The following is a 25,482-nucleotide window of genomic DNA, read 5'->3' as shown; positions in this document are numbered from 1 at the left end:
AGTGAGTGGAGGAAGAAGGGAAAGGAGAGACCACAGAGTTGTACAAGCCATTTCGTGCTTTGGCCCCCACTGAGCGCGCCACAAAACCCACATCAAAGTCAACCCACACACCTGTGGTGGCCCCTGGGCCGCTTTGATGAAGCTTACCAGCTGTAAGGGAGATGTACAATTGCGTCGTGTTCATTAGGCACCAAATGGAAGAAAACTGAGAGTCCAGCCAATTAGCTGAAATGCCAGTCCATTTCTGTAGCCAAGGAGGACAGCAATCACGCAATATGACAGTCAAGTGTCAGGTCAGCGTCGGGTATTAAAAATCTGTCTGGATGTCTGGATTGCCATATTCCAGTGTTAATCATACGAATCCCATTCTCTCACACGCATGCCCCACCATGGCCCCAAACTTAACACACTTTCCTACAAACCTTACCACATCCTCACCTACCACCCCACCTCCACACGAATGGTCCCTTACTCACCAGCATGTCGGTGGCGTGCAGGTAGTGCTTGCTGGCCATGCAGGCCTCCAGTCTCTGTGGGACCTGCTTGATACTCTCAATCTCGTCCAGCAGGTTGAGGACGTGTTTGTGCTCGATGCCTTCGATCCACAGCTTCCTCAGTTCATCCCTCTTGCAGTGGAGCAGCATCTTACAGGACAGCAGGTTCTCCTTCACCTGGGATACAATGGGACATCACACAAGTCAGACACCAGGGTGTTCATCAGGCGATAAAGGGAAAAAGAAGGACTGAAACAGCGAGAGAGTAGTTGGACTGTTGTAAAACATTTTGCTTTGGTGTGCATTAATGAATCAACCCCACCTCCAGGGTCAGACAGGTGAGGCTCCAGGGTTGTGTTCATTAGGCACCAAACTAAAGAAAGCTGACTGAAACATGGAGGGACTACTAATCAGTAAGAAACAATCCTTTTCATCTCTGCTGTAAAGCGTTATTTTCTGTTGTGTGCCCTAATGAACATGACCCATGGGTCCGTTCAGAGACAAGAGAGGCAAGCGTTTAGAAAGTTCAGATAGAAATGTATTGCGCAGAAGAGACGTGATTATTTGTCAGGTAGAATAGGGAGTTATGTCAGCTCTATTCATTACATTTCTATCTTGGTACGTTCTGAATAGTTTCAGGGACACGAACACTCTTTCAGTTTCAAAGCTCAGTATTCCGCCTGAATCATTGGGCACTTAACGCTGCACAAAAGCACCATCACACAAGTCTTTGGAAACCTTTCTAGGTTCTCTTTGTAACAGTCTCATATACAGTTGAAGTCAGAAGTTTACATGCAGCTTAGCCAAATACATTTAAACTCAGTTTTTCACAATTCCTGACATTTAATCCTAGGAAAAAATCTCTGTTTTAGGTCAGTTAAGATCACCACTTTATTTTAAGATTGTGAAATGTCAGAATAATAGCAGAGATAATTATTTATTTCAGATTTTATTTCTTTCATCACATTCCCAGTGGGTCAGAAGTTTACAGACAGTACACTCAATTAGGCATTGCCTTTAAATGGTTTAACTTGGGTCAAACGTTTTGGGAGGCCTTCCACAACCTTCCCACAATAAGTTGGGTGAATTTCGGCCCATTCCTCCTGACAGAGCGGGTGTAACTGAGTCAGGCTTTTTCAGTTCTGCCCACACATTTTCTATAGGATTGAGGTCAGGGCTTTGTGATGGCCACTCCAATACCTTGACTTTGTTGAGCTTAAGCCATTTTGCCACAACTTTGGAAGTATGCTTGGGGTCATTAACCATTTGGAAGACCCATTTGCGACCAAGCTTTAACTTCCTGACTGATGTCTTGAGATGTTGCCTCAATATATCCATATAATTTTCCTTCCTCATGTTACCATCTACTTTGTGAAGTGCACCAGTCCCTCCTGCAGCAAAGCACCCCCACAACATGATGCTGCCACCCCTGTACTTCACGGTTGAGATGGTGTTCTTCAGCTTGCAAACCTTCCCCTTTTTCCTCCAAACATAAAAATGGTCATTATGACCAAACAGTTCTATTTTTGTTTCATCAGACCAGAAGACATTTCTCCAAAAAGTACAATCTTTGTCTCCATGCACAGTTGCAAACCACAGTCTGGATTTTTTATGGTGGTTTTGGAGCAGTGGCTTCTTCTTTACCGAGTGGCATTTCAGGTTATGTCGATATAGGAATTGTTTTACTGTGGATATAGATACTTTTGTACCGGTTTCCTCCAGCATCTTCACAAGGTCCTCTGCTGCTGTTCTGGGATTGATTTGCACTTTTCGCACCAAAGTACGTTTATCTCTATGAGACAGAACGTGTGTCCTTCCTGAGCGGTATGACGGTACAGTCATCTTAATATACTTAAACTTCTGACTCACTGGAATTGTGATACAGTGAATAATAAGTTAAATAATATGTCTGTAAAAAATTACTTGTGTCATGAACAAAGTAGATGTCCTAACCCGACTTGCCAAAACTATAGTTTGTTAACAAGAAATGTGTGGAGTGATTGAAAAACTAGTTTTAATGACTCCAACCTAAGTGTATGTAAACTCGGGTGCACCTCAGCCACGCACAAGGTACTAAACGATATCATAATCGCCATCGATAAAAGACAGTACTGTGCAGTCATCATCAACCTGGCCATGGCTTTCAACTCTGTCAATCACTGTATCCTTATCGGTAGACTCAACAGCCTTGGTTTCTCAAATGACTGCCTCGCCTGGTTCACCAACTACTTCTCAGACAGAGTTCAGTGTGTCAAATTGGAGGGCTTGTTGTCCAGACCTCTGACAGTCTCTATGGGGGAACCACAGGGTTCAATTCTCGGGCCGACTCTTTTCTCTGTATATATATCAACGATGCCGCTCCAGCTGCGGATGATTCTATGATCCACCTCTACGCAGATGACACCATTCTGTATACATCTGGCCCTTCTTTGGACACTGTGTTAACTAACCTCCAAACGAGCTTCAATGCCATTCAACATTGCTTCCGTAGCCTCCAACTGCTCTTAAACGCTAGTAAAAACACAAATGCATGCTTTTCAACCATTCGCTGCCTGCTCCCGCCCGTCTGACTAGCATCACTACTGGACAGTTCTGACCTAGAATATGTGGACAACTACAAATACCTAGGTGGCTGGCTAGACTGTAAACTCTCCTTCCAGACTCACATTAAGCAATTCCAATCAAAAATTAAATCTAGAATCAGCTTCCTATTTCGCAACAAATCCTCCATCACTCATGCTGTCAAACATACCCTTGTTGACCATCCTACCGATCCTCGACTTCGGCGATGTCATTTACGAAATAGCTTCCAATTCTCTACTCAGCAAACTGGATGCAGTCTATCACAGTGCCATCCGTTTTGTTAACAAAGCCCCTTTTTCAACCCACCACTGCTTCCTGTATGCTCTAGTCGGCTGGCCCTCGCTACATATTCGTCGCCAGACCCAGCTCCGCCTCATCTCAGCTCACTGGTCACGATAACAACACCCACCCGTAGCACGCGCTCCAGCAGGTAAATCTCACTGGTTCTACTAGCACATCATCATCTGCTCATCTATCACTCCAGTGTTCATTTGCTGTCATTACTTCGCTACTATGGTCTATTTATTGCCTTACCTCCTCACGCCATTTGCACACACCGTATAGACTTTATTTTTTTCTATTGTGTTATTGACTGTACGCTTGTTAATTCCATGTGTAACTCTGTGTTGTTGTTTGTGTCGCACTGCTTTGCTTTATCTTGGCCAGGTCGCAGTTGTAAATGAGACCTTGATCTAAACTAGCCTACCTGGTTAAATAAAAACTGTACATCCAGACACACAGCCTGGAGAGATGGGAATGACATCACGCTGTTGTGGAACACTAGCGGGCTATAATATAATAATAATATATGCCATTTAGCAGACGCTTTTATCCAAAGCGACTTACAGTCATGTGTGCATACATTCTACGTATGGGTGGTCCCGGGAATCGAACCCACTACCCTGGCGTTACAAGCGCCATGCTCTACCAACTGAGCTACAGAAGGACATCCCAGAGGCTCTAACAGTGATGCAGGTGTCAGAGCCACACACACACACACACACACACACACACACACACACACACACACACACACACACACACACACACACACACACACACACTAGAGAAATCAGCCAGGCCCTCACACTGCCTGCTGCTAATGTCCTTGATGTACAACTCCCTGGGACCATCACTCTGCCTTCACACTGTTATTCACAGGCCATGCACATGTTCTGAATGTTTTGTTGCAAATGTTTTTACTTTTTAACTTTGTGGGAAAGGGCTCCTAAAGTAAGCATTTCACAGTAAAGTCTACAATTGATGTATTTGGCACATCAGGTGACAAATTCAATTGGATTTGAAACATTGTGCGTGTTCCCTCTCACCCCTTTGATCTTGTTACGGGAGCTGGTGATTCTCTCGGTGATGCTCTGGTAGGTGCGGATGGCGGTGGTCAGCTCAGCGTAGTGTTGGACGATCTGCTCATCCAGGTCCCGGTCACACTTCTCAAACGCCTCCTCCAGGCGGCCCTTCTCCGTCTCTCTGTCCTGCTTGTCATCGCTGCTGGACAGGGTCCTACACAGACACAGGCCAATGCTCATCAGTTGTCTGTCAAGGTGTCACCTTGTGGTCCTTTTCGTAATCTTGTGTAGGCCTAACTTCTAGTTAATCATTTTTTCTAGTCACTAGATCTGGGTAAAATACAGGCAGCTAGTAGCCTAGCGGTTAGAATGTTGGTTCAGTAAGCGAGAGGTCACTTGTTCGAATTCCTGAGCTGACAAGATGAAAAATATGATGATGTGCCCTTAAGCAAGGCACTTAACCCTAATTTCTCCAGGGTCGCCGTTGATAATGACAGACCTTTGGCTGTAGTGTACGTGTTCCTGAGAGTCGTAGTGTAGTGTGTTCCTGAGAGTCGTAGTGTAGTGTACGTGTTCCTGAGAGTCGTAGTGTAGTGTACGTGTTCCTGAGAGTTGTAGTGTACGTGTTCCTGAGAGTAGTGTAGTGTACGTGTTCCTGAGAGTTGTAGTGTACGTGTTTCTGAGAGTTGTAGTGTACGTGTTTCTGAGAGTCGTAGTGTACGTGTTCCTGAAAGTCGTAGTGTAGTGTACGTGTTCCTGAGAGTCGTAGTGTAGTGTACGTGTTCCTGAGAGTCGTAGTGTAGTGTACGTGTTCCTGAGAGTCGTAGTGTAGTGTACGTGTTCCTGAGAGTCGTAGTGTAGTGTACGTGTTCCTGAGAGTCGTAGTGTAGTGTACGTGTTCCTGAGAGTCGTAGTGTAGTGTACGTGTTCCTGAGAGTCGTAGTGTAGTGTACGTGTTCCTGAGAGTCGTGTTCCTGAGTGTAGTGTGTACGTGTTCCTGAGAGTCGTAGTGTAGTGAGAGTACGTGTTCCTGAGAGTCTGAGTGTACGTGTCCTGAGAGTCGTAGTGTAGTGTACGTGTTCCTGAGAGTCGTAGTGTAGTGTACGTGTTCCTGAGAGTCGTAGTGTAGTGTACGTGTTCCTGAGAGTCGTAGTGTAGTGTACGTGTTCCTGAGAGTCGTAGTGTAGTGTACGTGTTCCTGAGAGTCGTAGTGTACGTGTTCCTGAGAGTCGTAGTGTAGTGTACGTGTTCCTGAGAGTCGTAGTGTAGTGTACGTGTTCCTGAGAGTCGTAGTGTAGTGTACGTGTTCCTGAGAGTCGTAGTGTACGTGTTCCTGAGTCGTAGTGTAGTGTGTTCCTGAGAGTCGTAGTGTAGTGTACGTGTTCCTGAGAGTCGTAGTGTAGTGTACGTGTTCCTGAGAGTCGTAGTGTAGTGTACGTGTTCCTGAGAGTCGTAGTGTAGTGTACGTGTTCCTGAGAGTCGTAGTGTAGTGTACGTGTTCCTGAGAGTCGTAGTGTAGTGTACGTGTTCCTGAGAGTCGTGTTCCTGAGTGTAGTGTACGTGTTCCTGAGAGTCGTAGTGTAGTGTACGTGTTCCTGAGAGTCGTAGTGTAGTGTACGTGTTCCTGAGAGTCGTAGTGTAGTGTACGTGTTCCTGAGAGTCGTAGTGTAGTGTACGTGTTCCTGAGAGTCGTAGTGTAGTGTACGTGTTCCTGAGAGTCGTAGTGTAGTGTACGTGTTCCTGAGAGTCGTAGTGTAGTGTACGTGTTCCTGAGAGTCGTAGTGTACGTGTTCCTGAGAGTCGTAGTGTAGTGTACGTGTTCCTGAAAGTCGTAGTGTAGTGTACGTGTTCCTGAGAGTCGTAGTGTAGTGTACGTGTTCCTGAGAGTCGTAGTGTAGTGTACGTGTTCCTGAGAGTCGTAGTGTAGTGTACGTGTTCCTGAGAGTCGTAGTGTAGTGTACGTGTTCCTGAGAGTCGTAGTGTACGTGTTCCTGAGAGTCGTAGTGTACGTGTTCCTGAGAGTCGTAGTGTACGTGTTCCTGAGAGTCGTAGTGTACGTGTTCCTGAAAGTCGTAGTGTACGTGTTCCTGAAAGTCGTAGTGTACGTGTTCCTGACAGTCGTAGTGTACGTGTTCCTGAGAGTCGTAGTGTACGTGTTCCTGAGAGTCGTAGTGTAGTGTACGTGTTCCTGAAAGTCGTAGTGTAGTGTACGTGTTCCTGAAAGTCGTAGTGTACGTGTTCCTGAAAGTCGTAGTGTACGTGTTCCTGAAAGTCGTAGTGTACGTGTTCCTGAAAGTTGTAGTGTACGTGTTCCTGAGAGTCGTATGAATATGAATTATGGGTTCATAATATTTTGCATCTTAAACCACTCAAACGCTGGAGTCAAATGAATATGAAGAAAAAAATGAAATAAAATCAACATGCCAAACAGGCTCAAGAAACCACACTAGACAACCACAATAGTGTTGGTCATTTTGGCTCTGAATGTTGGATTTTGGCAGAGATTTTGTTGCAGATATTTGATTAATGTTTAGGAATTGATGAAAGGGCCAGCCTTACATAATAAACGGGCTGGATCTGGCTGATGGGCGACCAGTTGAATAGCCCTGTCCTACAGTAAGGAATAATCATACAAAATTGCCGTAACATAAAAGTGCCAGGTTTTATATCCTGAAAACCATGCCAGTCTTATATGTCATAGACCCAGGGGATGGGACAATGTTGAGTAACAGACTTGACAACACTTGTTTTTGCCCTGTATTTCATCAAACTCCAAACCACACATAAAATAAGGGGAGAGGTAAGTCTCCCTCAAGAGCTCATTAAAGCCTCTTCGCTGTTCACACACAGCTGAAAGCTGGAAGGGGGAGAAGATTCTCAACGGCATCCCCCTAGAGTGGCTTGAGATGCCTACTTGACACAAGTCAGAGCTGAAACACAAAGCAAGTGATCTTATCCATTCTCTGTTAATGTAAAATAACTAGTTATTTCCCATGCCGTCATGTCCAACCTAACTAGTTAACATACTTCACCTAAACTTAGCGAACCTGAATCCTTAGCTCTGACATGCACCATCACCCTTGACTAATTCAAACACTAGACTGACAGTAGCCTAGTCCCTTTTATAATCCAAAAGTGGCATGGGGTAACCATAGTAACAGTCTGGAGTTTTAGGCAAGCAGTAGCCATAAGTAAAGGTACATAAGAAAGTGAAGATAATCTTTGTTGCAGACAACAATTGCGTGCAGAATAGGATTTTGCCTCAAAGTGCTGCACGCTCGCCCCATGCACACTGCCATCTGTCAAACCCAGTAGACGACAGCTCCGTTTAATCTAGAGAAAAAAGGGGTAAAGAGAGCTACTCTACTAAATTACGGCAATGGCTACTTTAAATGGCGTGGAAACACACAGTAAACGACATGTCATGACATAAACGACACTGTTCCAGCTAAGGCCAACCCATGATGATCAATGCACCCTGTCAGCGAAGGGCAGCAAAGCAGGCTATAAATGGTGCTGATGCGGAATAGCAAGTATGCTTTGGATATTTAGTTTTAGTTAACTAATAAGTTACCAAGTCGCGAGATTTTTAGTATCCCCATGGGAGGTCAGCTGTCAAAAGAGTGACAGCTAGCTAGCAAGTGGCTCCTTCCTCACGCTTTCCTTGTGACTATTGAAGAAAAGTGTTATTTGACTCATAATGATGATAAACACTGCTAAATTATGCGAACAGGTCGCGATGACAAACATTAGCTAGCGTAGCTGACTAACATTTCCTCAAAACTCGCTTGACATAAAACTAGCTAGCTAACAGATAGGAAGCTAACAACAGGAAGGATGTTTCTCCTTGTCCACGACCTGAAATGACAGGCCTAGTTAATGAAAACAGTAGTGCCCACTGGCGTATTATGTCGATAGGATAATTCAACCGTCAATTTGAGTGATCTTACCTTATAACGGAGATAAGTAAGCCTGAAGGGTCTTTGCTTTTGCTAACAGCACTCCGGTATCTCCCTGTATCAGCTGCCATTTTTCCAGCTACTGCACCCAAACAGAATGACAACCTACCAATGAGAGACGAGGAAAATTGTTCCAACTTCGGTGGTGTGGCTGAGAAAGCTGGGAGTTGTAGTCCAAAATCTGTCTGGACGTGTTGATATTGTTCTTAGTATATTTTTTTTCATGCAAATCCTGTGTGCTTACAAAACGCCCATTGGCGATTTTAGCATGTAAATCTTGGTGGGGCAAACAAAAAACAAAAATGTTAGATGCATGCCATGAAAGCCACATTACTACATTAATTGCACTATAACTGTGACAAACTGTTAGGGCCTACATAAAGCTGTCCCAACAGCAGTGCGTTCTTTTCAGCACCACGGAGTGAATCCTGACCACTGATACACCTGGCTATCAGCGTAGCCTTTTCTGGCAGCGGAAAAATTAATTCAGCCTCATTTACTGCCTTTAAAAAAATGTTGCTGACATGGCTGACTTGCTTAAACAAATGTGGTTTCTAATGACAATTGAGATGTACAAACTATGGCATAATGGGATGGCAAGCGGATAAGAGGCCATCTGTAATTTCGATTAAGACATTAATGAGAGAGCTAGGACGGATGTAGTCAACATAACAATTTGTTTAGCACTTTTGAAATTGAAATGTACAGTGACAGAATCCAGAACATGGGCAGTGTTCTCCCTGTACACCAAGACAAAACCGTAGGATAAATAAACAGGGCATATTAGCAGACAGCTCTAATATGAAAGCTCTTAAAATATTCAATGCTTACATTTCTCTAAAACCGGCTATAGGCTTCATGTGCAACACCAAGTCAGAACAGTAGGCTCAGTTATGAGCGGCAAAGGGACCAAATAATTAGGGTGAGGCACATGGGCTTACTTTCTTAGCTACAGTATACATATCTCCCTGGCATATTACATCATTTATGCAGCAGCATACAAGACATTTTTGGACCTTGTTCTGCTGTACTCACTTGAACATGAAGGTGGTGCGGTGGTCTTTCTTGTGGGCAAATTTTGTCATCAAGCTTTGTCATCAAAGTATGGCATTCTCTGGATTTTTTGGTGCTTTCAAGGCAAGTGGGAACTCGGAAAATAACAAGGTCGAATCATGACGTGAGTGATCTTCAGGTTGGAGCTCTAGAAAGAGGCCAAGTTCCTGACATGGAATTCTGAGTTGGATGATCGTTCAAATCGTATTTTCCCAGTCGGAGATAGTTTTATTCCGAGTTCCCAGTTGTCTTGATATCACTGAAGTCTGAGATTTCCCAGTTCTGAATTCCCAGTTGTATAGAACGCGGCAGAAGTCATGCTGTATTGACAGCATGGCCAATGTATTCTACCTTTTCTGGCCCATCGTGTTGAATGTTAATCCTTTTAAGCTTGGAAAAGAGACCCTTAAACCCAGACTTGGACCACATACCCACTATACTCAATAGCAGGCTAGTTGTGGCTTTGCAACACTTGCAGTTTTAGTCACTGATTCCTTCCAAATCACTCATTGTTGAATTTGCGATTTCCAACTTGGTGTGTAATGTTTATGTCCAATGGCCGAAGATCACCGATACATTTTACCGATCATTTCTCTTCATATGACAAGGATTGAAAAGGATTTGCCAGTACATTGTCAACGTGATTCATGATGATGACAGCTTGTCTAGCTTTCTAGCTAAGATTTTGAAACTATGATGTTGACATGATCAGTGCAATCAAAGCTACGGTAGATATAACATAATTTTATCTGTGGCCAATGACCTTGAGGCTTCTTGGATGGGCACTTCTAATGTAACTCTATGGAAGCACCCAAGGGACTTGAATTTTCGAGCTCTCCCCGTAGATTTTGTGGTGATGTAGTGTCCCCATGAGTGACAGAACACTGAGCCAATCACGGCGCAACTAGAGAACATGACCAACTCATATGCTCTGTATTTTCCGCTGGCTGCCCCACCACCACAGAAAGCACTGGGCTCGGCCAAAACACCTGCATTTTGGAGCTGCCTTCCTCAAGAAAGCAAAAAAGAGACCATGTTTGTATGCAGCTTTATTTTTTACATTGTTTGCAAACTGATATGTGACACATATTAATGCCAAAATATCGTGCAAAACAGGCAACAATTATGACTTTTTTTTTTGTTAAACATGTGGGGCTCAAATGACGGGTCGCCACTGAAAACCCCACTTCCATACTAACCATTGTATGTTGCATTTATCATACTACCGTTCTATTGCAAATGTCTTTCATTGGTGTGCTTGTTTCTGCAAGAACACTTCTGATATCCCACAAGAACCCTTCTGTTGTGTTGCATACTTCTTTCTTATCGTGTTTGTTTCTGCAAGAACACTTCTGATATCCCACAAGAACCCTTCTGTTGTGTTTCATACTTCTTTCTTATCGTGCTTGCTTCAGCAAGAACACTACTGATATCTTGCAAAATGTCTTAAGGAAACTAAATGCAATTACAGTAAAAGTACTGAAGCACACCCTTTGATTTCCAGTCTAGCCCTCACGATAGGCTACAGTGAACGAGCGAGCCAGGGGGACAGAAAAAGGAAGAGAGAGATAACGTGCACATGCATGCGTGAGCATGTGCGCGAGCATGTGAGAGAGAGTGTGTGAGTGTGTATTAATGGCTTTCTGTTTTTAGGACATATAGCTCTGCGTTTTCCAGAACTGCTCCTCTGTATCTCTGACAATCTCGAAACAAACCGAATGGGAGAAGGCATTGATTTTGGTGGGGAAGGGGTCGATCCAATAGGCCCAGTGCTGATTGATGTGCCTGTGGACAGCAGAGATAACATTGTGGGAGATCTTGGCGTTCCCTCCAAAATAGAAACAATCACTGTGTCATGCAGGGCCACTTTCTCTTTGATGGGCGCATGCTTCTAACTTCCTTGGGCCAAGTTCAATTTCAAGTTCTTATCACCCTCCCCTCCCTGCAGCCAGTGTCCCATTTTACATGTCTCGGACTAATCTCTCCAATGACATGGCACCAAGGTCATTTGTCAGCATATTCTGTAGATGTACACTAAATGATTGCTGTGTGACTGTCATCTGTAGTTGTAAAGGACAACAGCAGTGAGCCTGGCTCCTGTTATTTCTGTATATTAACATCTCACTGCTGTTAAAACTGGTGCATTTTTGGACAGTTCATACCAGGGTTTAAGAATTATAATTGTGTGTGATATTGCATTTAATATTTTAAACCAGTTTTCAATCTGAACCCCTCATTTCAGATTAAGGAGGAGGCACAGTAGCTGCAAATTGTATTTAAACTCACTAATACAGTACAGGTGAAAGTTGTGAAAAAATAGTTTTGTAATATCTAAATTCAATGTTTTCCCACAACACCTACAACTATCACTTCTGGAGACAATGTGTAGGATCACCCTGTTGCAGGATAACTTAGTGTATTTAAAAGTCTTCTGAAGTTTGTCATTTCCACTTTGAAATTTCTGTCTTGAGTCTCCCTAATGAAAAATGTCAGTTAATTATAATTTGGTTAGGCGAGGTGCTGGCTAGTGGAGTATAGACAGCCAAGCTGTCTATACGCTGATGAAGACAGCTTGGCTGTCAAAACGTTAGTATTACAATATTGCATCTGAACTCCAAGAGTGTGTGGCTCTCCTTTTGTTTTTCATTAATCATAATTCACATTTCCTGTTCCTGCAGGATTATTTTCCTGCTGTAGCACACTGGCTCAAATGAAGATCCTCCATCTGTATCTGTTTGTATAGAGGAGTAAAATGTTGTTTCCAAGGTAACAGCATATGTGTGCGTATTACATAGCTTACCGTAGAATAGACAATGGGACTTTTTTTCTTTATGTCACATCATTTCAATGTAAACCTGGTTATGTTCATTTTTTAAATTAGGTTTAATCCTCCACACACACAGCAAATAGGCCAGTGATACCTACAGTAGTTTAGATTTTTCGGTGTACCATTTCTAGTGTTGATTCAGGAGTTAAATTAGCTCTGTAACTGTTCAATTGACACTCATTGGTGTGAATAAAGAACCCTAATATTGGTGTTAATAAACGCTGGCACGTTCAGCAGGATGCAACATTTTGTAACTTTCAGATAGAAATATGCTATGTAGAACAAACATGCCTCTCTTGACATGTAGGATAGGAAATCACGTCAGCTCTATGTATGGCATTTCTATCTGCAACGGACCATGGACCTGAGTTGAACCAAAACCACGTCCATCAATGTAATATTTCCCAGCATGCTCTATTGCGGGTTGATTTTTAAAATTGTTTGTTTCAATATTTATGTTTTTGCATGTACATTGATTGACATGTGTTTTTCTAAACTAATCCAATCTGTTACTTGGATTTATTGCACCCGTTATTTAAATGTTTTTTCCAGTTTAGATTCTTTAGGTAGTCTCACCCCAAACTCTGGTAGGATTCCAATAGGAATTAAAAACTTGCAGGCCTGATGTGGCCTATAAAACCATGAGTTTCAGCCTACTGTATTAGCGTAAAACTAGGCCCTCAAAATAAAGCATATTGTATTGTCTTTAAGAATTTTATTTCAATAATAACATATTCGCTTAGGATCTCACTTGGTGAATGCCATAGGACTGAAAATGCAACAACCATGTCTCTGTCACTTACAAATTAAGTCTTGGGTGGTAGCTCTACAATTCACTCGAAAGGCAAGGCACACTGGGAAATATGCAAATAAGGCTTTACACTAAGAAGAGTGTTAATTTAACACTTAAAATTGTGGACCCGTATAGACACTGGAACAGTGTTAAATTGAACACCCTCGGTGTTGATTTAACACTGTAGAATTTACTGTGCACCAACCCCCCAACTGTACAACATTCCAGAAGAAAATCCCCACTTTCACCACAAGGACTGTAAGTAACCCAACCATGTATATCATTGCATCAGCAATACAGATAACTATACTGTTCATCCTCTTTATAATGAAGTTCTCACAAGGCCTATAGGATCATAGTTGCAGTCAGTTGTTCGATCCAATCTGCATACAATATGTCTCTTGGATGTCTAACCATGTGCCCCCAAGGGCATTGCTGCCCAGGGTAAATTATTGTGTTTATTATGTAATATGTTCACACAAAGCCACTGTCTGGAGATAATAGAAATATAAACAGGGGAAATGTTTCTCCCACTGTTGGCTTCATTAAAAACATTTAAAAACATATTATCCAGAGAAATAGAAACACATGGGGATGCTCTGTGTGTGTATGTGTGTGTGTGTTTGGTTTTACCATCTTTCTGGGGACCAGAAGTCCTCACAAGGATAATAAAAACAAGGGATGTTCAGACAAGTGGGGATATTTCACTGGTCCACACAAGGAAAAATACTAGTTAAGGGGTTAGGGTTCCAATTAGGGTTAGAATTAGAGTTAAGGGGGTAGATTAGGTTAAAAATATATATTTTACCTTTATTTAGCTAGGCAAGTCAGTTAAGAACACATTTTTACTTTCAATGACGGCCTAGGAACAGTGGGTTAACTGCCTTGTTCAGGGGCAGAATGACAGATTTGTACCTTGTCAGCTCTGGGATTCAAACTTGCAACCTTTCGGTTACTAGTCCAACACTAACCACTAGGCTACCTGCCCGACTTAGGGGTTAGGTTTAGGGTTAGGGGTGACGGGTTAGGGTTAGAATCAGAGTTAGGGGTTAGGTTTAGGGTTATGTATGAAGGGTTAGGGTTAGAATTCGAGTTAGGGGTTAGGTGTGAAGGGTTAGGGAAAATAGGATTTTGAATGGAAATCAATTGTTTTGTCCCCACAGTGTCTGCCTCTAGATCACACAGCTGTGAAAGGTTGTGTTTTGCTTCTGTCTGCTTAACAAAAATAAAAAATGGATTTAAAAAACTAAAAGTGTTGTCCCCTATTTTTTCACTATCCCCGGTTTAATACCCGACAAAACCATATGCTCCAAAGATTCTAAAAACGTTACTAAGAACCCACATATGCACCGATTGCCTTGCTGCGCTCTCATTGAAAGCTATATGCATAGGTCTAGTAGTCTATATGGAATTCACCTCTGTGTTTTGCTATGAAGCTGAGGGATGGAGAAATGTTACCAGTGTCTAATTCAAAGATGGACCTAGATTATAGGTGCAAGGACTGATTGTCCATGCATCATTGACAGTTTTCAACATATTTTAAATGTGTACATTGTTTGTTTACAAAGACTGAAATGACAACAAAAACATAGACAATTTAATAAAATAACCTTAGCTTGGGTTTGATGGGGTTTGATAGAGTTTTAGCTGATGAAGCTATTTATGCGTTTATTTTTCCCAAAATCATTAGGCCAATTGAAATTACCATTGAACAGCAGTGAATATGACAGATAGTCTATAATCCAAACTGATTAACAATTATATGGTTTTAAAGACCTAATATATATTATATATATATATATATATATAATATATATATATATAGCTAACTATAATGTGTTGTATTTATTTTGAGTGGTTTACATCATGTCTTATTTCTTCTCCCCACCAATTATCTATTTATTTGTTGGTTAATGTGTATGCATACAGAATTGAAAGTGCACTATAATGATCCGTTTGGCTCTTAAAATATTCCCCAACCAATGGACACCTCTGTTGCACAAGACGTATTCTCACCTCCAATAAACGCAGCGTTTACTGGACAGCTGGCATGCTACGGAAGTGTTTCCGTGCGTGCGGCCCTGTAATCTCCCTGTCCCCGGTGTGCGATTTGACAATTTTGGCTAAAAACAGGTGGATGACAACAATTTCCATTGCATGCAGTTAGGTATCACTTTCGCTGATTGTAGTCAGAGATGGGAGCGAACAATAGCAGGCGCCGCGTCTCCTTTGAGTCGGATGAAAATGACAACATCACAGTTGTGAAGGGCATAAGGGTGAGTACTGAAAGGATGACAACAATGAGGTACTGCATAACCAAATGCTGCTCGGAAATATTGAAGCGCGTTTAAAATGATAGGAACGACTGACTGCATTATTATATCCTTATTACCAAACAAATAGGCAATGTTATGCCAGAGTAACGTTTGTTATGGTAGCTAGGCTAGCTAACTTGCTGTCAGTTTGACACTGGGGCTTATGCAATGGCCTCGCGTTGTCTAAATTATGAATGACTGGATACAGCTAGACCTAGTTCTTAGTAATGACGACATTTAGTTTATAATAGATAATACTTATTTTATGACCTTGTAATTAACATTAGTTTAATCCATGTTGCACCATTAAATCCATGTCGCACCATTAAATCCATGTCATGCAAAACACGTGTCGTGAACTTTCTGTCTGACGTGTAAGCTGATAAGTGTTTAACTGTTGTAATGGACCCTGCGTGCCAATTAAATATAGGTTGAGAGGCTTTAGTTTAGTTTCAAGTAAAGACTAGTTGGCACGAAAATGCCTATTGTGAAGCACCTTGTTGCTAGAAGACTCAGGACAATGTTTACATGGAATAATCTGCTGGTGTGTGGGGGTGTTTTCCTTCTGCATTCTTGCCACACGTGCATCAATAAACAAAACATACCTTAAGGTTGTAGATTGTACACCCACATATCACAAGCGGTGTTCTACAATGGCAGCATTCTGTCTTCATTCTACAGTTTTCAGCCAACCACAATCAAGACACTGATTTGACATTTAGAAATGTCAATAATCATCTCTTGTGATGATGGCTTTTGAAACACATGTCCCTTTAATCAGCAAGGAAGAATCTTTCAAATGTAAAATATACACTTACTGTAGCAGGTTTGCACAGATCCATACAGCTATGGGTGCTGCCATTCGACTAAACTACACTTCCAGAGTTGCTTGATAGCTAATTAACACCAGTCGCGACCTCTAGTCTTCCATAAACAAGTGCTGTAACATGGAGACCCTATCGAGGTGTGTATCTATTGAACCTTTTTGTTTTTTGAAATGATTTCAAAACTTCCAATGCTTCCAAAACCAAACCTCAAGCAACTCCTGTTCAAACTAATGCCTTCGTCTATCAATCGTATGTGTTATGTAATGGAACAGGGGGTCATGATCAAGGCTAGCCTAGGCCTAACTAATTGGGGGGGTGGACACATTTTAGCAGCGGTGTGTGCCACTGCTAAATGCATATTGGGGTAACACTGCTCAGGCTGATGTAATAGAGCCAGTGCACCTAGAGTTGTAGCCTTGTGTAATTAAGTTGGTTGAGGCTTGGCAAGTAAATTGTGAGAACTTGCCTTTTAGACTTTGGAGTGTGGTTCAGTTGAAGTGTTTAGTGTTGCTCAGATCTGGTATCCTTGTTAGTTGTGCTTTTTTCTCTCCTGTTGGTTTTCACTCACATATTGCTCTTCTCTCTCTTCTGCAGCTCTCTGAGAATGTCATCAACCGAATGAGGGAGCCCATAGCTCCCCTTCTTCCCCCCTCCCTTCCACAGGTCCCACCCCCTGTTGCTGCTCCCTCCTCCCTCCTCATTCCAGTGCCTCCCCTCAGACCCCCCTTCGATCCCATCACCTCGCTTCCACCCATAGAACCCATCGCACTACCACCTCAACCTCCTGCACCTGTCACTGAAGTAGTGGCTCCACCTCCACCCCCCATGGAACAGGTAGCAGCTCCGACCATCATTGACATGGTGATCCCGCCTCCTACCTTAGCTGCTTTAAAGCCTGTGGCATCCCCTCCACCACCTGCATCTGTTGAGCAGGTAACCCTCCCACCACAGGTTGAACCCCCGGCCCCCATCCCTGTTCCCGCTCCTGTGGCTGTGGAACGTAATACCATCCCTGCACCTCCTCCTGTAATCAAACCTGTTGCTGATCCTCCTGTAATCAAACCTGTTGCTGATCCTCCTGTAATCAAACCCGTTGTTCTTCCTCCTGTAATCGAACCCGTTGTTCTTCCTCCTGTAATCGAACCCGTTGTTCTTCCTCCTGTAATCGAACCCGTTGTTCTTCCTCCTGTAATCGAACCCGTTGTTCTTCCTCCTGTAATCGAACCCGTTGTTCTTCCTCCTGTAATCGAACCCGTTGTTCTTCCTCCTGTAATCGAACCCGTTGTTCTTCCTCCTGTAATCGAACCCGTTGTTCTTCCTCCTGTAATCGAACCCGTTGTTCTTCCTCCTGTAATCGAACCCGTTGTTCTTCCTCCTGTAATCGAACCCGTTGTTCTTCCTCCTGTAATCGAACCCGTTGTTCTTCCTCCTGTAATCGAACCCGTTGTTCTTCCTCCTGTAATCGAACCCGTTGCTTCTCCTGTAATCAAACCTGTTGCTTCTCCTGTAATCAAACCTGTTGCTTCTCCTCCTGTAATCAAACCTGTTGCTTCTGTTCCTCCCATTGCACCTCCTCTCCCTCCCGTAATTGAACCCATTGCTCCTCCTCCCCTTTCCTCTTCATTGGCATCCATCTCCTCCCCTGCTGTTGAGTCTGCTGCTCCTCCAATGGAAGCTTTCTCCCTGCAGCCTACAGTCAAACCCATCGCTCCGCCTCCTCCCCCAGCTGAATTCATTGCTCCAACCCCTTGTGAACCCATTGCCCCTCCTCCTCAGCCCCCAGTGGAAGCTTTTGCTCCTCCTCCCGCCGCAGTACCAGTGGAAGTTGTTGGCCCCCCTCTTCCTCCTCCCACCCCAGGGCCAGAACCAGTGGTGGTAGCACCGCCAGCAGCACATGCAGGTGAGTTCTACTATGGCGTACAGACATAAGGGTCTCCTTTCTGTGTTTACAAACATTGCCGCACGCAAGTTGGTGGCAGAACAAGGGGGGAGTTGTTAAAGAACGGCAGCAAAATAATTCTTTACATGTTGCTTGAGTGCATTTCACACTACTTTTGGATTATAATAGGATTTTAAGGCTTATATGATTGTCCTGCTTACTATGTTTGTCATCATCACAAATCAACTGCATTTATACTTAAAAAAACACTTCAGCTTCAACAGGTAAAATTGTTCCTTGGCTAGCTTTTGCTACATCCTATATCAATGAGTGTTAGCATTCTAGCTAACAACCGCTGCATCCAAAATAATTATTTTGTAAAGATCACAACCAAATATAATCTTAGTGACAGTTCAAGCAATAATCAAAACATCTTTGCATTTTTTTTTGGTTTAGAAGTAATAAAAATGTAAATCTAGGCTATGTTGAATGTGCGCAGATGTCGATGCTTTCTTACTGCTGCCAAGAGTTTCCACTAAACAGTGTGACGTCAGTATGTCGTGTCTGATAATGGGTCTGTAGTGTACAGCCATAAGGCTCTCGGTGGAACCATGCTTATATGACATACATGCATTCATTCACACCACTCAAACTGTCAATGAGACTGTCAGTTAATCTACTGGTTCAGTTGGATTATTGCACTGTGTGCTGGTATTTGACCGCCTCGTAACTAATTCAGAGGTGGTCAATTGTACTGCTGCCTCCACTTCCTCTGACATGAGCTAAAGCAATTTGACTTAAATTGACATGTTCACACAGCAGGTCACAGTCATGACCCCAGGCATCACACTGTTCAGTGGGTTAGAAGTCCAGCTTTTGGGATCTGTACTCAGTGATCATTTGGGAATCTTGACCTTACTTTTAAGTCAGCCCACGCATACAGCACAAATGTTCTCTCCCCTCTGATTGTAATTAGTCTTAGTTCTCAGGATTCCGCTCACAGTGGCCTCTCGTATTATGATTCATTGGCATCGCCAAAGCGTTAATGAAACGATTAATTCTTACTTGTAATAAGTTAATGAATTGATGCCGCACTTAAGCCCATTTCCTATATTTTAGCCCACTAGGCAGCTGAAACCATTGCCCTTTTTTCCTCCTCTGTTTTGTGGAAATCCTCAAATTGTTGACTGTTTTTCACTGTTAAATATGATGCATTCTTTCCCTCCACTAGCCCATTTTCTTAGGGCTGCTTTGCATCTTGCGTGTTAAGGGTCATCTTACACTGGTATTGTAGTGTATCAGGTTTTCACCATAGGGAAAGGACTGTTGAAGGCAGGAAACGATGGGGACATGGGACTTTCCATCACAGATGATGACAACGGTGGGCGAAGAGGTTTCCCCATCCTTGACGGCGCACAATGGGTGTGATAATTAAAAAGTGGCCATCTTAAAGGCACGCTGCGCTGCCTCTGGTGATTAAAACGACACCTCAGTTTCACACAACAAACCAGCCGGGCATCATTATGAAAAGGCTGTGGGCGTGCGTTTTCTGCTTAAGTGTTAATCTGGAATAGAAATCTCCCTAGAAAAACTCCCAAGCCACTTATCAACTGTCAGACATGCTGTACTGTAAGTTAACGCTATCAGGTCTTTCTTAATATGCTGTTTGGGCTCTCTACTTGAGGACATTGTTAATACAATTGGTCTTGTATTATGCTACTCACACGTTCTTAACAAAAAACACTTTTGTATAAATCTGTTTTCATTAGCGCCCGGCCATTCACGCAATCGCTCTCCGTTTTTCTGTCTGTCTAAAAATCACTCCCTATTGTACACGCTAATTGCTTTGCAGATTAAAAGATAAACACGGCAATGTCTCACTACATTTTTTTGATCAGGGATTTGTATGGACTGTTTTTTGGGGGATTGTGTATTATTGAAGGAAATAATGTCAGCTAGTTTCACTTAAAAAGCAACATTTTAAGAATTGTCTTTAGTGTCTTCAAAAGGGTAATACTTTTTTTTTTTATTTAAATGTTTGCACCTTTTCGGTTAGTAAAGGACCCTTGTTTGTAGTACTAACAGATGAGGTCTATTATGCCTTGCGTGTCTTTTTCACCCTATTCATCATCATCATTAAGATCACTTTATTGGTTAATTGCACAGAAGTTCTAACTGAAATCTGACTTCTGCTTCTTAAGATTCACACATGCATACATACCAATACAGGTTTTGGAGAGGTGCGGTAGGATGCAACACTGGACACGCAGGGAGCTCTTGTTATGGGGGGTAAATTGCCTTGCTCAAGGGCACAATGGCAGGAAATGGCATGTAGGATTTGATACCAGCAACTCTCAGGTTGCCAGCTCAGTTCCTGACAGATTTTTCCAGTTGGACCCGGGATTCTAATTTTCAAACTTTTGGTTGCTGGCTCGCCACCTTAACCACTAGACTACCTGCTGCCCCAGTACAGTATGTATACAGTATGTCCAGACTTTTGGTTGCTGGCTCGCCACCCTAACCACTAGACTACCTGCTGCCCCAGTACAGTATGTATACAGTATGTCCAGACTTTTGGTTGCTGGCTCGCCACCCTAACCACTAGACTACCTGCTGCCCCAGTACAGTATGTATACAGTATGTCCAGACTTTTGGTTGCTGGCTCGCCACCCTAACCACTAGACTACCTGCTGCCCCAGTACAGTATGTATACAGTATGTCCAGACTTTTGGTTGCTGGCTCGCCACCCTAACCACTAGACTACCTGCTGCCCCAGTACAGTATGTATACAGTATGTCCAGACTTTTTGGTTGCTGGCTCGCCACCCTAACCACTAGACTACCTGCTGCCCCAGTACAGTATGTATACAGTATGTCCAGACTTTTGGTTGCTGGCTCGCCACCCTAACCACTAGACTACCTGCTGCCCCAGTACAGTATGTATACAGTATGTCCAGACTTTTGGTTGCTGGCTCGCCACCCTAACCACTAGACAGTACAGTATGTATACAGTATGTCCAGACTGTGGCCAGAACCACTAGACTACCTTTACAGTATGTATACAGTATGTCCAGACTTTTGGTTGCTGGCTCGCCACCCTAACCACTAGACTACCTGCTGCCCCAGTACAGTATGTATACAGTATGTCCAGACTTTTGGTTGCTGGCTCGCCACCCTAACCACTAGACTACCTGCTGCCCCAGTACAGTATGTATACAGTATGTCCAGACTTTTGGTTGCTGGCTCGCCACCCTAACCACTAGACTACCTGCTGCCCCAGTACAGTATGTATACAGTGTCCAGACTGTCCAGACTTTTGGTTGCTGGCTCGCCACCCTAACCACTAGACTACCTGCTGCCCCAGTACAGTATGTATACAGTATGTCCAGACTTTTGGTTGCTGGCTCGCCACCCTAACCACTAGACTACCTGCTGCCCCAGTACAGTATGTATACAGTATGTCCAGACTTTTGGTTGCTGGCTCGCCACCCTAACCACTAGACTACCTGCTGCCCCAGTACAGTATGTATACAGTATGTCCAGACTTTTGGTTGCTGGCTCGCCACCCTAACCACTAGACTACCTGCTGCCCCAGTACAGTATGTATACAGTATGTCCAGACTTTTGGTTGCTGGCTCGCCACCCTAACCACTAGACTACCTGCTGCCCCAGTACAGTATGTATACAGTATGTCCAGACTTTTGGTTGCTGGCTTAACCACTAGACTACCTGCTGCCCCAGTACAGTATGTATACAGTATGTCCAGACTTTTGGTTGCTGGCTCGCCACCCTAACCACTAGACTACCTGCTGCCAGTACAGTATGTATACAGTATGTCCAGACTTTTGCTGGCTCGCCACCCTAACCCAGACTTTTGGTTGCTGGCTCGCCACCCTACACTAGACTACCTGCTGCCCCAGTACAGTATGTATACAGTATGTCCAGACTTTTGGTTGCTGGCTCGCCACCCTAACCACTAGACTACCTGCTGCCCCAGTACAGTATGTATACAGTATGTCCAGACTTTTGGTTGCTGGCTCGCCACCCTAACCACTAGACTACCTGCTGCCCCACAGTACAGACTATGTATAGTACAGTATGTCCAGACTTTTGGTTGCTGGCTCGCCACCCTAACCACTAGACTACCTGCTGCCCCAGTACAGTATGTATACAGTATGTCCAGACTTTTGGTTGCTGGCTCCACTAGACCACCCCAGTAACCACTTACCTGACTGCCCCAGTACAGTATGTATACAGTATGTCCAGACTTTTGGTTGCTGGCTGCCCCAGCCACCCTAACCACTAGACTACCTGCTGCCCCAGTACAGTATGTATACAGTATGTCCAGACTTTTGGTTGCTGGCTCGCCACCCTAACCACTAGACTACCTGCTGCCCCAGTACAGTATGTATACTGTCCAGACTTTTGGTTGCTGGCTCGCCACCCTAACCACTAGACTACCTGCTGCCCCAGTACAGTATGTATACAGTATGTCCAGACTTTTGGTTGCTGGCTCGCCACCCTGACTACCTGCTGCCCCAGTACAGTATGTATACAGTATCCAGACTTTTGGTTGCTGGCTCGCCACCCTAACCACTAGACTACCTGCTGCCCAGTACAGTATGTATACAGTATGTCCAGACTTTTGGTTGCTGGCTCGCCACCCTAACCACTAGACTACCTGCTGCCCCAGTACAGTATGTATACAGTATGTCCAGACTTTTGTCTGGCTCGCCACCCTAACCACTAGACTACCTGCTGCCCCAGTACAGTATGTATACAGTTGTCTGGCAGACTTTTGTTGCTTGGTAACCACTAGACTACCTGCTGCCCCAGTACAGTATGTATACAGTATGTCCAGACTTTTGGTTGCTGGCTCGCCACCCTAACCACTAGACTACCTGCTGCCCCAGTACAGTATGTATACAGTATGCCCAGACTTGACATTTGAGATGAGGCAAAGGTCACCAAGGAGCTCTAGCGAAGCTAGACTAATTGCAGCTTGTGTTTTTGGCAGTGTAGTTTTGTTTTTAACCGTTGATTGAGCTCCACATCTTTTGATACGGGTCACGGCTGGACCACGTGTCTTTTTGAATTTAGGTGAAAGTAACAGACCCCAGACGCATCAATAAGTCACTGTAACCAAGTACAAATCAAGTTGTACGTTTTGGTGCATGAATGAGTCAGTTTCAGTTTCTCTCCTAAGTTGGTATGTTAGGTAATGCAGAGCTGCATATTAATTTCCACACAGGTTACCATTGCAATCAGAGTAAGAGTTGTGTTCTGCTCCTGCCCACGTCACCAGACAGTAATAACAATCACATCTGACTAATGAGCTTTGAGTTGGAGGAGAAAGATTTCTCTCTCTCCTCTTCCTTCCCTCAGTATGTGTGGTAGAAAGTACTATATATTTCTCTCTCTCCTCTTCCTTCCCTCAGTATGTGTGGTAGAAAGTACTATATATTTCTCTCTCTCCTCTTCCTTCCCTCAGTATGTGTGGTAGAAAGTACTATATATTTCTCTCTCCTCTTCCTACCCTCATATGTCTGGTAGAAAGTACTATATATTTCTCCTCTTCCTTCCCTCAGTATGTGTGGTAGAAAGTACTATATATTTTTTTACGTCAGGGGTTCGTCAGGTGCATGGTGGTTTGGTTACTAGATGACTGCAGGACACGTGGAGCTTTTTTATAGTGCTATAACCTTCATTCGTTGTGTTCTTGTGACTGCTTCAAATTCTTCTCAACATGGGTGGCCTACAAGCACAATGATGTAAGTCGGCATTGAAAGAAAGGATACGTGTTTTCAAGCTTGTCCCATGTTCATTATACACTTAATGCACAAAGCATTAGGAACACCTTCCCGAATATTGATTTTGCCCTCCGAACAGCCTCAATTTGTCGGGCATAGACTACAAGGTGTCGAAAGCGTTCCACAGCGATGCTGGCCCAATGCATCCTACAGTTGTGTGAGATTGTCTGGTAGTCCTTTGGGTGGTGGGCCATTCTTGATACACAAGGGGAACTGTTGGCCATGACGAACCCAGCAGTGTTGCAGTTGTTGACACATTCAAACCACGGCACCTACTATCATACCCCGTTCAAGTCCACTTAAATCTTTTGTCTTGACCATTCACCCACTGAATGGCACACATACACAATCCATGTTCCTTAACTTGTCTCCTCCCCTTCATCTACACTGATTGAAGTGGATTTAACAGGTGACATCAATAAGGGATCATAGCTTTCAACTGGTCTGTCATGGAAAGAGGTGTTCCTAATGCTTTATACACTTTAAATGCACTCAACAGGAAAAAGTCAACTTGGCGTATCGATCGCGTCTGATCTTTTTGGAAAAACTCTGCTGTCTTGCAATTCTGCAAGTCTTGTTAAACAGTCACCAAGGCCCGAGCCCAATACCACATTTTCATAAAGGTTGTAATTTAATGAGGGGAGGGTGGGGGGGTGTTGATTGTGTGCCCACCAGTGGTGGTATGGAGTTAGACCTCTTGGCTGTTTCTAAATCACGGCCTCGTCGCGTGTGTGTACTGATTACAGTATGGTCAAGGTTAAGCCTCCTACACTGCTCTATGCTGGTTATAAATATTCATACTCCTGCGCCCACACACTGCCTAGCACGGCCTAATAGCCTGCTTAAAGATGACTAGAGAGAGAGAGGTGTAAGATGAGTGGATCGGTATAAAACACCTGCCATCGCATAATTCTCCCTCTAAAATGGCTTCCCTGGTCTTCATCATCAAATGGGAAGTGATAAGTTATTCTTGTGATTAAATTACAGGCGTAGGTGGGGGAGCGAATCGGTGAAATGAATAGATGGACGTTTTTGCACGAGACAGCGGCTACGAGGGTAGTTTTTCTTTTTGAATGTGTTGGAAACGTCTGCATCTTGGTGGTGAGTGTGAGGCGTGCAGAAGTGGTAATGTTGCAGATTATGTCCTCTATGCGGGTCACGGGGTTAATGAAATGTCTGATGAGAAACACAATTTGCCTCCCATCTATCTCCCTTTGCCTAGAAAGAGCTCCTTTCTAGTTGTGTTTTTCTCACCGGGGTTTAGGGGGTGACAGGGGAAAAAATCTCAAAGATGAGTTTTTAATCTCTTTAACATTTCCATGTCCTACTCAGGATTGACACTGGGGCTCTGTTGATCTGGAATAGTCTACGACCCCTGCCAAGCCGATGGAGTGCCCGAAGGACCCTTGACATGTTTATCCTATCAGAACCCATTTTACGGCTGACTCCCTTTTCCTCGGAGTAGGGAAGTACGGGAGGAACATGGAGTATAATGATGAGAAGGGTTGTAATTGCAGAACTACACAGTTTGGTCCATAGTCTTCACAAAATTGTGTAAGACCACCAGAACTGTTGAGTCAGGCCAAACGCTACATAACATCCAATGATAATGTAAGTGTAGTCTGGGGAGGCTGTAAAA

At 43.7% G+C, this 25,482-nt stretch overlaps 2 protein-coding genes across 9 annotated transcripts in view; one reads left to right on the top strand and one right to left on the bottom strand.

Annotated features, from left to right (window-relative positions):
• Positions 1-8,453, bottom strand: part of LOC124013545 (exocyst complex component 4-like) — a 200,317-nt gene extending 191,864 nt beyond the window's left edge. The window contains exons 1-3 of the mRNA XM_046327873.1: positions 8,332-8,453; positions 4,406-4,595; positions 477-671 (exon numbers count right to left, since the gene is read on the bottom strand). Coding sequence (XP_046183829.1) covers positions 477-671; positions 4,406-4,595; positions 8,332-8,411 — 465 coding nt within the window. The 5' untranslated portion in view covers positions 8,412-8,453. The remainder of the gene's footprint in view (positions 1-476; positions 672-4,405; positions 4,596-8,331) is intronic.
• A 6,593-nt stretch (positions 8,454-15,046) lies between these two features.
• chchd3a (coiled-coil-helix-coiled-coil-helix domain containing 3a) overlaps positions 15,047-25,482 on the top strand; it is a 121,665-nt gene continuing 111,229 nt past the window's right edge. For 3 of the 8 annotated variants that reach the window (XM_046327978.1, XM_046327979.1, XM_046327977.1), the window contains exons 1-2: positions 15,047-15,289; positions 16,750-18,055. In XM_046327978.1, coding sequence (XP_046183934.1) covers positions 15,209-15,289; positions 16,750-18,055 — 1,387 coding nt within the window. In that variant the 5' untranslated portion in view covers positions 15,047-15,208. The remainder of the gene's footprint in view (positions 15,290-16,749; positions 18,056-25,482) is intronic. The other 5 variants (XM_046327985.1, XM_046327983.1, XM_046327984.1 and 2 more) reach the window with 5 other exon arrangements.

The sequence above is a fragment of the Oncorhynchus gorbuscha genome, linkage group LG25, assembly GCF_021184085.1.
Source record: "Oncorhynchus gorbuscha isolate QuinsamMale2020 ecotype Even-year linkage group LG25, OgorEven_v1.0, whole genome shotgun sequence".
In the NCBI taxonomy this organism is placed as follows: domain Eukaryota; kingdom Metazoa; phylum Chordata; class Actinopteri; order Salmoniformes; family Salmonidae; genus Oncorhynchus; species Oncorhynchus gorbuscha.
The sequence above is the reverse complement of the archived record's forward strand: the minus strand, read 5'-3'. Positions and strand labels throughout refer to the sequence as shown.